The sequence below is a fragment of the Myotis lucifugus genome, unplaced genomic scaffold, assembly GCF_000147115.1.
Source record: "Myotis lucifugus unplaced genomic scaffold, Myoluc2.0 scaffold_1150, whole genome shotgun sequence".
Taxonomy (NCBI): Eukaryota; Metazoa; Chordata; class Mammalia; order Chiroptera; family Vespertilionidae; genus Myotis; species Myotis lucifugus.
The window spans coordinates 11754-26831 of record NW_005872198.1 but is presented as its reverse complement, the minus strand read 5'-3'; the positions used below and the strand labels follow the sequence as shown (position 1 = coordinate 26831).

At 39.9% G+C, this 15078-nt stretch overlaps 1 protein-coding gene across 1 annotated transcript in view; it reads left to right on the top strand.

Annotated features, from left to right (window-relative positions):
• Positions 1 to 3441, top strand: part of LOC106695357 (ankyrin repeat domain-containing protein 26-like) — a 29067-nt gene extending 25626 nt beyond the window's left edge. The window contains exons 7-8 of the mRNA XM_023748102.1: positions 1081 to 1215; positions 3416 to 3441. Of these exons, the coding sequence (XP_023603870.1) occupies positions 1081 to 1215; positions 3416 to 3441 (161 nt within the window). The remainder of the gene's footprint in view (positions 1 to 1080; positions 1216 to 3415) is intronic.
• The last annotated feature ends 11637 nt before the right edge of the window (positions 3442 to 15078 follow it).

Genomic DNA, 15078 nt, shown 5'->3' with positions numbered 1-15078 from the left:
TCTGATTTAAAATTAGAATAAAAAGTGTCTTTTAATTACAAATAAAAAATCACTTTTTATTTGTGTTGCACTAAATCCCCATTTATAACCAAGTAAGATTGGTATACTTTCCAATTATTTTCTTGTCCTAGTTTACAATTAAGATTATTGGCTTTATTTATGTCTTTCCATATGCTTCACTCAATTTGGGATAATACCCATATTCTGATCTTTATGTTAATTTCTAAGGTGACTGTGTCTTGAAAATAGCATTAATATGTTGATATATAGTAATAGCAGATTCAGCGGATACATTTTTTAAAGAAAAATTAATAAGCCTTATTTTTTGAGCTGTTTTAGATGCACAGCAACATTGAGCTGAATGTACAGAGTTCCCATCAACCCCACAGCCTCTACACACCCAGCCTTGCTCATTTTTGACTTCCTGCACCAGAGAGGTACATTTATTACAACAGATGGACGCGCATTGACACATCATTATCAACGAAAGCCCATAGTTTACCTGAAGATTCACTCTTGGTGTTGTACATTCTATGGGTTTTGACAAATGTATGATGACACATATCCACCATCAAGAGTATCGTATAGAATTGTTTCATTATCCTAAAAATTCTCCCTGCTCTGCTTATTCATTCCTACCTTCTCCCTAACCCTTGGAAACCACTGAACTTTTTTTTTTTTACTGTCTCCATAGTTTTGTATTTTCCTGAGTGTTGTATAGCAGGAATTATGCAGTGGGTATCTTTTTGAGTGTTTAAAAAATTAAAATGCTAAGGTAATTGGATGTAGTTATCCAAGATGTTCTTTGAACTTTGTGGTTTGTTGTTGTTGTTCATCATCATAGGCTATGATGACATTTGCGGTACAAGCTGAAAGAGAATGATTTCTGTAGTCATTTGCCACCTAATGTTGAGGGTTGAGAAAAATGACCTCACGCTCTACTGCAGAGCACTGACTGTCTGGACCACCCTGCTCTATGAGCTAGGACAGATACACTGTAGCAATGGAAGGAAATAGTCTCATGGGTTCTACTTTATCAAATTGGACTCACAAAGTCTCTCCTACTTACCTTGCAACTAGAGTCTCGATGCATGAAATTGGTGCAATGGATCCGGCACCCGCCGTTTTGGAGGCTGCCTCGGCCCCCGCCCGCCACAACAGCAGTCTCTGCCTCGGCCACTGCTGCCATGGCTTCATCCGGAAGGTCATCTGGAAGTACGTCTGGATGTCCAGTCTAATTAGCATAATACACTTTTATTATTATAGATTGGAAATGGGGCCAGAAAGAGTCTGCTTCCTATGTTTTGCTGTGCTGGAAAGTGTAGTGTCTAGTGACCAAGCTTCCTTTTGATGGAGTGTTCCATCCTAAACTGGCTGTATTCACTGAAGAGCTGGAGAAGTCATACTGTGCTACGCAAAATAATGTAACTGCTCCTAAGGGAAGGAGTCCAGAAAACTAATGCTATTTAAGTTTGACATTGTTATTCTATGACTAGAGGCCCCGTGCACATATTCATGCACAGGAGGAGTCCCTTTGGGTGGCCTGTGGGGATCGGGCTGAAACCCACAGTCCAACTCTGCCTGTAGCTCTTACCTGCCACCCCTGCTCATACTGCCCCACTGCCCAGTTAGTCCCTATCCAGAGAGGCTCGTACTTGCCATCCCTGAGCCCTGAATCTGGTGCCCTCCTGAGTGGAGTGGCCTGCAGGATTGGGTCGAAACTGCCTCTCCAACATCCCCCAAGGGGTCCCAGATTATGAGAGGGTGAGGCCAGGCCAAGAGACCCCACCAGTACATAATCAGGGCTGGGAGGGACCTCGGGAGGGCTCCAGGGTGTGTCTGGCCCATCTCACTCATTCCTAATAGGCACCTGGAGCAGGCTACCTATTGGTTAGAGTGTCTGCCCCCTGGTGGTCAGTGAAGGTCATAGCGAGCAGTTGAGCTGCATTAGCATATCATTAGCATATTATGCTTTGATTGGTTGAACAGTTGACCAGACTACCAGACAGTTAACATATTAGGTTTTTATTATATAGGATTCTGCTTCTACTAATGTTGCTATTTTCTGTCAGCCTTATGGGATTTGGTTGGGATTATGTTCATTGTAGATAGCAGTTGATAGGTAGGTATCAAATTTTGAAAGAGCCCATTCTCTTTTATTCTTGGATTTGATATATTTAAAAGGAGAAAGTAAGTGTTGTTAATGGCCTGCTAATAATATAATTAATAGTCCCTCTGGTATAATCTTTGTGTGTGGTCCTAAAGGAATACTTTATAACAAAGCATTACTCTGATACTTTTAGTGTCTTGTATTTTTCTATTGTTGTTTTAAAATGAAATGTATTTTACTTTTTTCCTTAATAGTGCATGAGCTCTCTGAAGAAGACGCTTTATGCAGGTAGGATTTTATGGGTTTTTAAAAACTATAAGTTACCTAAGGGAAAGCAGAGAAAAGAAACTAAAAGTTCTAGAGTGTTCTACTATGTGCTCGACCCTATATTATATATAACCTGTGTTATATAATCATCACAATAGCTGTCAATGTAGCTGTGTATTGTAGCCTACTTTTTATTAATGAGGCAACTATAATTCAGGGAGGTGGATGAATTGACCCATGATTCTATAGTTAGCAAGTGGCCAACCCATGATTTGACTGTCAACCTGTTTGACTTCCTAGTCTATTCTGTTGTCCCTCAGCATACACTGATAAGTTCGTATATAGCGCTGGCATTGAGATATAAATGTGAATCAGACCGACTCAGAAAGTGAAGTCTGATTGTGTGTTAACTCTGATTTAGAGATTTCCTAAGAGGCTTAATTAATCTAAGCATTTATCTTACTCTCCTTGACAATTGTAGTGGTAAATAGGACCTTGCTCTTCCTACCAAAGCTTTTAGGGCCCTTCTCAGTTAGCTATGGCCACAGAACCAAAGGTTGTACCTAAGCAAGGCCTCATCAGTCAAGCGTTGTTAGGTAAAATGATATCTATTTTTCTTGGAATGAATTACAGTGGGGCCTTGACTTACGAGTTTAATTCGTTCCGTGACGGAGCTCATAACTCAAATTACTAGTATGTCAAATCAATTGTGAACGAGTGAGACACGTGATGCTGGGCTGATGTTGTGGCGTTCACTGTGACATTTGCTGCACCAACTAGTGGTGGGGTATCTGAAGCTGGTTCGTAACCCGAATTTTAGCTTGCAACTAAAAGCAAAAGATGGACCGAGAGATGGCTCATATCTCGAAAAACTCGTTAGTTGGGACACCCGTAAGTCAAGGCCCCACTGTACTTACCTGTAAGTAAAGAATATCTATGTATAGTTCATGTTATATTAATTAAATTCAGCGTGTATTTAGAGGATATTTCTAATTAATTCCTCTATTTACTGACTTCCCAGCCTGGTTTTCTCTTTAGGCTACGACCTTTGCCTAGTTGTATGAGGTATTTTCCTTGATCCTATGGTATTTTTTCCTCTTCCATGAATTTTTGATTTATTTTATTTTATTCTCTGCTTTTTTTAGTGTTTCTTTCATTGTGTTTTTTCCCCCAATGCTGCCAGCTATGGTGTTCTCCATTTTTCTATAGACAGAATCAAAGGCACATAGAATTTCAGTAGTTTAAGGAAGCCTCGTAATTAATTAAACAAAACTGCCTCTAGCTATTCAACCTGTGTTTAATATCATGGCTAACTAATTGTTGGCATAGAATACTGGAAATGAAAAGAGATTAAAGTGACTCATTGGGATATATAAGGTGGTGAAACTGACATAAATTCAGGTTGCTAAGTGTAATACACTACCTTCTTTATCAAATCTGTAGGAAAGTTTCATAATAGAAATATGGGGAGTGGTAGTGAACACAGTCAATAGGGGGTAAAAATGGAATTAGCAGGAGAATCCCAAGTTTCAAGAGGAACAACACTAGGTTGGGATTGAAGATGAGAATATTGGTGTTTGTGACAAATTAAAGGTAAGTTTTAATAAGGAAGGCCATAGGATGTTGGGAGTTCTCTAGAAAGGCAGATTAAAACATGAGGCTCAAGGAAGTCCTGAAGAGATTGCTACTCTTCTATTTCTTTGTTTAATAGAAGGAAATAGAACCATTCAAGTTTTCTTTACAAAGATATTTAAAACATTGGAGCCACTGGAAAGATTCTTTTGATCACAAATAGGACTGTGGTCGCATCAACCTGAACTCTGACTCACAGAGTGGGACTTAGGTCCTAGAGTCCTAGGGTGGGCTCAAATGGAAAAAAAAAAAATAGGAGCTATTTCCCTGGAAAACAAACTAAATGGTGTCGGAGTGATCCACTCATTACATAGGTGTGTTACCCAACTCCATTACTGATGTGACATCTAGTCCTTCCCCTGCTCAACTCTCTGGGTACATGGGAAGCACATCAGCTAATTGGGGTTGATCCTCATGCTGCTACACACAGTATACAAGCTGCTGTTCAAAGACTGACCCCATGTGAAGTAATTCATGCCAGCTCGGTGTGGTGCCTGCCCAGATTTCTGTTTGGGTTTCTGCTTGTGGAGCTAACTGGGTCATGCTCTGAAGCCCCCCACTGAGTGTGTTGGTTCTGGGGCCTCTTGGGAGGGACTCTCTTGCAAGTCAATGTCAGCCTCTGCCTGTGATTTCCCCTGGGCTACCTGTGTGGAACAACAAAGCGATCCAGCTTGTGACTGCCTCTGCTGGGCCTGGGTGCACCTGGAAGGGGCCAAGCTGCAGAGCAATGCCTCCTTCTACCAGCACCAAGCCCATGGGGCAGCTGAGCAAAAAAGCCCAAGTCACTCCGAGATCCACCTCCACCTACCAGCTTTCTGTTGGGGCCAGTCTCTGAAAGAGCTCCTGTTGGTATGTGAGTTGCATGAGGTAAGTGAGTCATCAGGTAGGTGCCAGTGGTGTTTACCATGGTATGTGAGTTGCATGAGGTAAGTGAGTCATCAGGTAGGTGCCAGTGGTGTTTACCATGTTGGTACACAAATGCCAGTTATCACCCACCAGGTATCTGTGGACCTTTGTGTTTGATGGGCCTCAGGGAGTTATCACCCACCAGGTATCTGTGGACCTTTGTGTTTGATGGGCCTCAGGGAGTCATTAGGGTAAGGCCAGCAGAATTGAATGGTGGCCTCAGTTAGACCAGCAAGGGAATAAAAGCCCCAACCCAAAGTCACACGACTCAATCTCTGATACCCCCTGAGTCCATCCCGACCTCCTTAAGAGACCTCCATGAAAGTCTACACCATGGGCCCAGGCAGCTGGCTCCTTTGTACTGTATAGCTTTACAGGGTCGGGGACAAGGATTCAGGATGTACGTTCCCCAGGCTGAGGCTATAAGGAAGGGAGGGCTTGACCCAGGGGTGATGGCATCTGGGAGAGGGACTCAGCACAGGGAGGGCACCCAGAGGCCATCCCCTCAGCTCTCTCCCAAAGCCACACAAAGCAGTCTCTCTTCACATGACTCCCAGTGCACTCTGAGCCACCCTTTCTTCATAGGCCCCAGGGTGAGTGGTGGGACCTTGTGTACCGGAACTTTAAGAGGGCTCCTGGGTTCCTAGCAGACTCCCACCTCTTCCGGCAGGGCAGAAGCCCTGCTGATTTTCACAGCCAGATGTCCTGTGAGCTCCTCTTCCAGGCTCTGGTTCTCAGGGCATTGTGATCATTTTCAGAAGATGACCAGGGAGGGTCTACTAGGGACCGAGGGTCTGCTTGAGATGGAGAAACAATTTTGAGAGAGGTTTCTTCTCCTTCAGGAAATGTTTGTAATGCTGCAGAGACAGACATTCCAAATGCATCTTTCCTTCACAATCAAGCATTTTACCTGTCAAATTAGAAGGCATTTGTCTTAAGCTTGCTCCTTCTTTAGAGTTATCACGTAGTGGCTCTTCCTCAGGGCACTCAGTCATTTTGAATTTTACAGAAAATTCATGTGACCTCTGCTTTGACTCATCTTCCGAAAGTAGTAAGTTCTTCCTCTGCTCTAATGTGCCTTGTTTGACGCACATTTCCTCATCCTTTTGCACAGAACGGTGTCCTGAATATGCAGATGTGTCCTCTTTGTCACATGCCCTATTTATTTGTAATTCTTGAGACATTTTTTCTAGATGCAAAGGTGGAAGATGAATATGCTTGCTTTATTTTCAGATGTCTTTGCTGTTGGGGTATATGTTTTTGAAATAATTTATCCTTGAGTAATCAAGTATGGACAAAGATAAGTTAGAATATAATTAAAATTTAACTGTTAGGATTCTTAATTTATGATTAGTTACTTCCAATCACAGGATTGAAACTGAGAAGTAAGGAATAATAATAACTTGCGTTGGTCTAAATAAAAATAAAAATATGAACCCTCACACCTAATTTTGGCACTATTGGAATTATACAATTTATTAGATGCTAAATCTATCAAAATTAAATTACTAGCTGAATTTTAACATTACAGATGCTTCCTTCCTCACTTAAAATATTTCACCTCACCATATCCTAACAGTGAGCCCCTAAAGTGCAGAATTTGTTAGGGGTGCTCCAAGATGGAGGCAAAAGAGGTGAAAGTCACACTCACCTCCTCCCTGGGCCAAATTGGAACGACAACTAAATTATATAACTACCAACCTGAAGACTAGCTGAACATTAGTCTTATACCCAAGATCTACAGAAGAAGCCTCAGCTACACTGGCAGGAAGGACAGAGTTTCCAAAAGGGCTGGCCCCACATCCACTTGTGGTGGCTGAGAATGCAGAGGCATGTCTCAGGGCAATGGTCCCCCTGAGGAGCATGTGGTCTCAGCCACACGCTGGGCTCCCACCCTTGTTTCAGGAGTCTGTGCCCTCATAAGCTGAAGATGTCAATGTTCTGGAGCCTGCAGAAGGGTGATCTGGGAGTGGGAAGGCTAGCAACATAAGCATTTGTTTTTTGACATTTGGATATATAACATTTAACCATTTCAGGAACTTCCTGTATAGTTTTAAGGTAAAAGGAAGGAATGGGTTCTCCTTAATAGGTGGTTTCCATGCTAAAGGAGCAAGACTGCCATTTTTGACTGACATCCTTTAGTCTTTGGACCAGAGACAGATGATGAGGAAGGGACAGTGTATCTTCCTACCTTGACTTAGGTCATCAGATGTGTTCCAGTTTAGGGAATAAAAGTTATGTCCGCCATTAATTGGTGAAAACAAATTAATCTCAGGCAGAGTGTGTCTTAATTAAATAGCTCACATGTTGGGAGGGGTAGCAGCAGAAATAGATAATGGAAAGTGTTTTTTTAAAAAAAAAAAAAACTAAGGCCCAGTGTTAATTATATTAAGAATCTTTATTTGATATATAGATAGCTGATTTTTCACTTAAATTGTTTTGTTGTTTTTTCAAAGAAATGGACTCACTCATTTGTGTTGTATATTTTACTACAAATCTCGCATTATTGATTCATGCCCTACATCAGACCATGAAGACTTGAAGGTAAAGTGATCTCTTGTGAAATTAATTTTCCTGTTCTGAATTGAATTATGTGTATCACTTACTCTTAAAGTTTCTAGTGGCTTCCCTAGCATTGTTTTATGTTTGTAATGCAAAATTAGTCATATTATTGTTAAATCCTTCAGTGAGGAAATATGTTTTGAATTGATTTTTAGAAAGAGGAAAGGACTGGGAGAGATAGAGAAAGAGAAACATTGATGAGAGGAGAAACGTTGATTGGCTTTCTCCTGCATGGCCAATCATGGGAATGAAATGACAATCTGTGTATATGCCTTGACTAGGAATTGAACCCGTGACCCTTCCATGCATGGGACAACACTCCAACCACCAAGCCCCACAGGCCAGAGCAGAAAATATATTTATTTTATTGCGTGGTTCTTTTTATATACAATGTCCACAAAAAGGTGGGTCCATAGAGACACAAATCAATCAAACAGGTGGTTGTCAGAGACTTGGGTAGGGGGGATGGGAAGTCTCTATTTCATGGGAATGAGGTTCCTTCTGGAGAGATTGAAAGGTTTTGGAACTAAATAGAGGTGATCATTTCATAGCATGGTGCATGTGGCAAATGCTACTGAATTTTTTACTGGTTTACTTTATGTTTGGTGAACTTTAATCATTAAAAAAAGAATACTGTCATAATCAATCAATCAGTCAAATGAAGATAATGTTACCCCTTTTAAAACAATCCAATAGACTCATTTAAAACATGTCTCCTGGTGAAAGGTTACATTGTTAATTTGAGATTTTTCCTGTTTCTTGATGTAGGCCTATATTGTTGTGAATATAGGGTTGCTTTCATATGTCCCATAGATTTTGGGTTGTCATATTCTCATTTCATTTGTCTCTAGGTATCTTTTGATTTCCTCCTTAATCTCATTGTTAACCCATTCACTTTTTAGTAACAGTTTGTTTACCCTCCATGTGTTTGTGTGTTTTCAGCGTTAATTTGGTAATTGGTTTCTAGTTTGATACCATTGTGGTTGGAGAAAATGATTTTAGAGAGAGAGGAAGGGAGAGGGACACAGAGATATAAACATTGATGAGAGAGAAACATCAATCCTCTGACTCCTTTATGTTCCCTGCAGGGATTGGGCCCACAATCTGTGCATGTGCCCTGAAAAGGAATCAAACCAGTGACCTCTTGTTTCCTGGGTCAACACTATCTCCTATCTCCTCCCTATCTCCTCCTTCTGGTACTCCTATAATGTGGATGTTGCTATACTTTTTGTTGTCACAGAAGTCTTTGAAACTAGCCTCATTTAAAAATGTTTTTTTCCTGCACTAATGGGATATTACCTGCTATCTTGTCTTCTAAATCAAAGATTCTATTTTCACCCAGCTGGCATGGCTCAGTGGTTGAGTGTCAAACTTTGAACCAGGAGGTCACGGTTCGATCCATGTCAGGATATATGCCAGGGTTTCAGGCTCTGAACATGTTTTAAACAAAAATGAGGAGAGTTTTTATAATGATACAGAAAATAAAAAAGTAAGGACCCCAGTAGTTATGTCTGAAGTGAAAGAAGACCAAGACTTTGCTATGCAGATGAAAAAAAAATATGACCCCAAATACCACGGATTGGAAATTAGGCATGTGGGGCGTGCAGGAGGCAGATGATCAATGATTCTCTCTCATCATTGATGGTTGTTTTTTAATATTTTTATTGACTTTAGAGAGGAAGGTAGAGGGAGTGAGAGACAGAAACATCAATGATGAGAGAAAATCATTGGTTGGATGCCTCCTGCACATCCCCTACTGAGGATAAACTGGAATCAAACCCAGGACCCTCAGTCAATGCTCTATCCACTGAGCCAAACTGGCTAAGGCTCATCATTGATGTTTTTATCTCTTCCTATCCCTTTATCTCTGAAATCAATCAAATGTACTTTTTTTTAAAAAAGATTCTGTTCTCTGCTTCATCTAATCTGCTACTGATTCCTTCTAGTGTATTTTTCATTTCAGATATTATATACTTTATGAGTGGTTATTTTATATGGTTTCTTTGTCCTTTTATATACTTGCTATCTCTTTGTTGAAGTTCTCACTACATTCCTTGATCATCGTTGTAACCATGTTCTTGAACTCTGTAGCTGGTGAACATCTTTCCTCCGTTTTATTTGTTTGTTGTTTTGTTTTTTTTTTTTCTGAGGAATTCTCTGTTTGTATTTTTGTTTGTTTTTTTGTTTTGATTTGGGTTATGTTTCTTTTTATCACCATTTTAGCTGCCTCACTGTATTTGTTTCTGTGTATTGGGTAGATCTGCTTTGCCTTGCATTCTTGGTATAATGGCCTTATGTATTAGGTGTCTTGTGAGGCTCATTGGCATATTCTTTCTGATCACCTGAGGTAGGTGCTCCTGGAATGTCACTTGTGTGTGTTATTGTGTTAGGTGAGCCTGCCTTGGTAGAGTTTTCATTGCTGTTGGACTGTTCATGGAAATTGGGCATTGTACCTACACCTCAGTCTAGTGATCTGAAAAGCAATCTTCATTTGTGGCTTGTCTGTGGCAATGATTCAATTAAAAAGCCATGATATGTCTGCTGTTACAAATACTTATAAGGAAACAAAGCCAAATCAAGACTTGTTCCACAAGCCATTATGTGCAGATAATTGCAGTGCTAATTATTGTAAAAGCATGGACTCTAAATTAAAAGATGAGAGTTCCTCTGCACTGCACAATGACAGAACACCTGGAGTACCTATAATAATAAAAGCGTAATATGCTAATTACACTGGACAGCCGAACAACCTTCTGAATGTCATTCTGGACGTCCTTCCAGATGAAGCTGCAGCAGCGGAGGCCAAGGAAGAGGTGGTTAGGGGCGATGAGGCAGGAAGGTGAGCATTTAGGGGCGATAAGGCAGACAGGATAGCCATTAGGGCTGAACAGGCAGGAAGATGAGCAGTTTGGGGTGATCAGGCAGGCATGTAGAGTGGTTAGGGGTAATGAGGCAGGCAGGCAAGTGGTTAACGACAATCAGGCAGGCAGGCAGGCAGAGGGGTTAGGAGTGATCAGGCAGGCAGGCAAGTGGTTAGGGGCAATCAGGCAGGCAGGCGAATGGTTAGGGGCAATCAGGCAGGCAGGCAGAGGTGTTAGGGGTGATGAGGCAGGCAGGCAGAATGGTTAGGGGCAATGAGGCAGTCAGACATCTCCTGAGGGGTCCCGGATTGTGAGAGGTTGCAGGTCGGGCTGAGGGACCCCCCTCCCCATGCATGATTTTCTTGCACCAGGCCTCTAGTATGTAAATGAAGAACTACAGCAAGATATACAAAGGCTTAAGAATGACATAGACATGGTAAAAGTAGAGAGCCTGGCTTGGAAAAAAGAGAAATTTCAACTTCAAAAAGAGGTATAATTTCATTTGATTTTGTTCTCTTTACCAATTCTCTAATCCATTCTCATTTTCCACTACTAAAAAAAGTTTGTGTATAAAATGAGTTTGTCTAAATATGTAATTCTGCCGGAACCGGTTTGGCTCAGTGGATAGAGCATCAGCCTGTGGACTGAAAGGTCCCAGGTTCGATTCCGGTCAAGGGCATGTACCTGGGTTTCGGGCACATCCCAGTAGGAGGTAGGTAGGAGGCAGCTGATCGATGTTTCTCTCCCATCGATGTTTCTAACTCTCTATCTCTCTCCCTTCCTCTCTGTAAAAAAAATCAATAAAATATATTTTAAAAAAATAAATAAATATGTAATTGTATATTTAAGTAGATTATATCAACTAAATAATAGTTTAGGAAAACATTCTCAAGTTTGTTTTTTAATTATGTCTCTCTGTTAGTTGTCCCTATGAATTGGGAAACTAAGTTAGCTTTGTACATGTGACCTTCTGAACCAGTGAAAGTATAAAGGAGATTGCTAAAAAAAAATGTAATAAGCACTAGAGTTTTGTTTTGTTTTAAGTCCATTGGTTTAAATATAAATTATATCCCATAGACTGGCTGGTGTGACTCAGTGGTTGAGCATTGACCCATGAACCAAAAGTTTCCTGTCTGGATTCAGGGTGAGGGCACATGCCTGTGTTATAGCTGGATTTGCAGTAGTGGGTGTGCAGGAGGCAGCCAATCAATGTTTATCTCTCATCAATGTTTCTATCCCTCTCCCTTCTGCTCTCTTTAAAATCAACTTAAAAAACACCCATAAATTGCATCCCAGAAACAATAAAATGGAAGGAAGTTATGACTGAAAGAAGGGATATAAACAAATAGCCCCAGCTAAACTCATCTATTTTTGTGCTATAGTGTGTGCAATCTTCGATGGTTTACTGAAAACCTTGGAACTTAGAATTCCAATATGATCACTTCAAGATATTTTTATTTTATTTTACTTTTTAGTTATTGTTTCTGTTCAATATTATTTTTATTAGTTTCACATGGACAGCATAGTGGTTATTCATATACTTTGCATCACAGTCCCTCCAAATTTGAAGTACCCACCTGCACTGTACCTAATCATTGGAATATTATTGAGATATTTTAATAACAAACATATATACTTTCATGTATATTTGTTATCACCACTCTCAGATGTGTTTGTTGAGTCAAACCTTTATGTTGTTTAATAAAGTATGATACTGCCATAAAAAAACAAAACCTTACCATTGTGACAGCATGGATAGGCCTAGAAGGTATTATGCTAAGTGAAATAAATCAGACAGAGAAAGATAAGTTCTGCGAGAGTCCACAGCCAGTGTGGCTTTCGAGGGTTCAAAGGCTTGGAGGAAGAGCTGATGCACAAATGATACACAAGATGAAATATTATTTTTAATACTGGGATAACCAGAGGACAACTTAACCATAGCAGTCATGTTCTCCCTGTTGCTCCTTTCCGGGCTGCTTTTATTAGCTAGAATACACAATTGCCTTTAGGAATGCAAACAGACATATCAATGGTAATTGTTTATTAAACAGTAAGATTGTCAGGTTTGGGGGAATTTTGCTTTAGGCCATTGAGTCAGCAGCAGGTAACAAAATGTAGATATTCATCCTGTGAATGTCAAAAGGAGTCCTGGTCAGCCTTCTGCCAGACTCCTCACATTTATATCAGTTACTGTTGATCTTGGTCTCCAGCAAAGTTCCATCTGATTTCACGTACTAGTATATGTGGAATGTAGAAAGTAGAATAGATGATCTAATAAATTTAAAACAGACTCATAGGTAACAGAGATCTGACTGAAGGATGCCAGTGGGAAGGAGGTTGGTGGACTGGGTCAAAAGTAAAGAGATCAACAAGTACAAATTGGTAGTTACAGAATAGTCACAGGGATGCCAAGTACAGCATAGAGAATATAGTCAATCATGTTGTAATAAGCATGAATGGTGTCAGATGAGTATTGAAATATCAGGAGGATTACTTTGTAAAGTATCTGATTGTCTAACTATTTGCTGCACAACTAAAACTAATACAAATAATGTTGAATGGGAATTGTAATGGAAAGATTAAAATATATAAAACCATAGAATACCAACCATAGAATACCTTCCAAATATAAAAGCATAGCAGTTATTATTTTTTAAAAATATTATTTATTTTTCTTTATTGATTAAGGTATTACACATATGTCCTTATTCCTCCATTTCCCCCCTCAATGCTCATGCCCTCACCCCCCTGGTGTCTGTGTCCATTGGTTATGCTTGTATGCATGCATACAAGTCCTTTGATTGATCTCTCCCCTTTATTCCCACCCTCCCATACCTTCCCTCTGAGGTTTGAGCATCTGATCAATGCCTCTCTGTCTCTGGATCTGTTTTTGTTCATCAGTTTATGTTGTTCATAATAATCCACAAATGAGTGAGATCATGTGATATTTATCTTTCTCTGTCTGACTTATTTTGCTTATCATAATGTTCTCCAGCTCCATTCATGCGATTACAAATGGTAGGAGTTCCTTCCTTTTTACAGCAGCATAGTATTTTATTGTGTAGATGTACCAGCTTTTTAATCCACTCATCTGCTGATGAGCACTTAGGCTGTTTCCAAATCTTAGCTATTGTAAACTGTGCTGCTATGAACATAGGGGTACACATATCCTTTCTAATTAGTGTTTCTAGTTTCTTTTTTTAAAAAATATATTTTATTGATTTTTCAAAGAGAGGAAGGGAGAGGAATAGAGAGCCAGAAACATCTATGAGAGAGAAACATCGATCAGCTGCCTCCTGCACACCCCCCACTGGGGATGTACCCGAAACCAAGGTACATGTCCCTGACCGGAAGCAAACCAGGACCCCTGAGTCTGCAGGCCGATGCTCTATCCACTGAGCCAAACCCATTCTGGCAGTGTTTCTAGTTTCTTGGGATATATTCCTAAAAATGGGGTCACTGGGTCAAATGGCAGTTCCATTTTGCTTGTTGAGAAAACTCCGTACTATTCTCCACAGTGGCTGCACCAGTCTGCATTCCCACCAGCAATGAAGGAGGGTTCCTTTTTCTCCGCATCCTCTCCAGCATTTGCCATTTTTTGATTTGTTGATGATAGCCATTCTGACAGGTGTGAGATGGTCATTTTGATTTGCATCTCTCTGATGATTTGAGCATGTTTCCATGTCTCTTGGCCTTCTGTATGTCCTCTTTCAAAAAAATATCTATTTAGGTCTGTTTCCCATTTTTTGATTGGATTGTTTATCTTCCCTTTGTTAAGTTCTATGAGTTCCCTGTAAATGTTGGAGATTAAACCATAACGTTGGCAAATATGTTCTCCCATGCAGTGGGCTTTCCTGTTGTTTTGTTGATGGTTTCTTTTGCTGTGCAGAAACTTTTTATTTTGATGTAGTCCCTTTTCTTTATTTTTTCTTTAGTTTCCATTGCCCTAGGAGCTGTATAGTTGAAGATATTGCTTCAGTATATGTCTGATATTTTGCTGCCTGTGGATTCCTCTTAAGATTTTTATGATTTCCTACCTTATGTTTACATAAGTCCTTTATCCATTTTGAGATTATTTTTGTGTGTAGTGTAAGTTGTTGGTCTAGTTTCATTTTTTTGCATGTATCTTTCCAGTTTTTCTAACACCATGTATTGAAGAGACTGCCTTTATCCCATTGTATGCTCTTTCCTCCTTTGTCAAATATTCATTGAGCATAGTGGTTTGGGTCAATTTCTGGGTTCTCTATTCTCTTTCATTGGTCTATCTGTCTGTTCTTATGCCAGTACCAGGAAGTGTTGAGAACAGTGGATTTGTAATACAGCTTGATATCTGGTATTGAGATCCTCCTACTTTGTTCTTTTTTCTAAAGATTGCCGCAGCTATTTGAGGTCTTTTTTTATTCCAGATGAAATTTCGGAGAGTTTGTTCTAGTTCTGTGAAATATGCTGTTGGTATTTTAAGGGGGGAGGTGCATTGAATCTATAGATTGCTTTGAGTAGTATGGACATTTTAATGTTTATTCTACCAATCCAAGAACATGGTATGTTCTTCCATCTGTTTATGTCTTCCTCTATCACTTTTTTCAGTGTCCTGTAGTTTTCTGAGTACAGGACTTTTACCTCCTTAGTAAAGTTTATTCCTAGGTATTTTAATTTTTTTGGTGCAATGGTAAATGAGATTCTTTTTTTAATCTTTTTTTCTGAAAATTCACTATTGGTGTATAAAAATGCCATAGATTT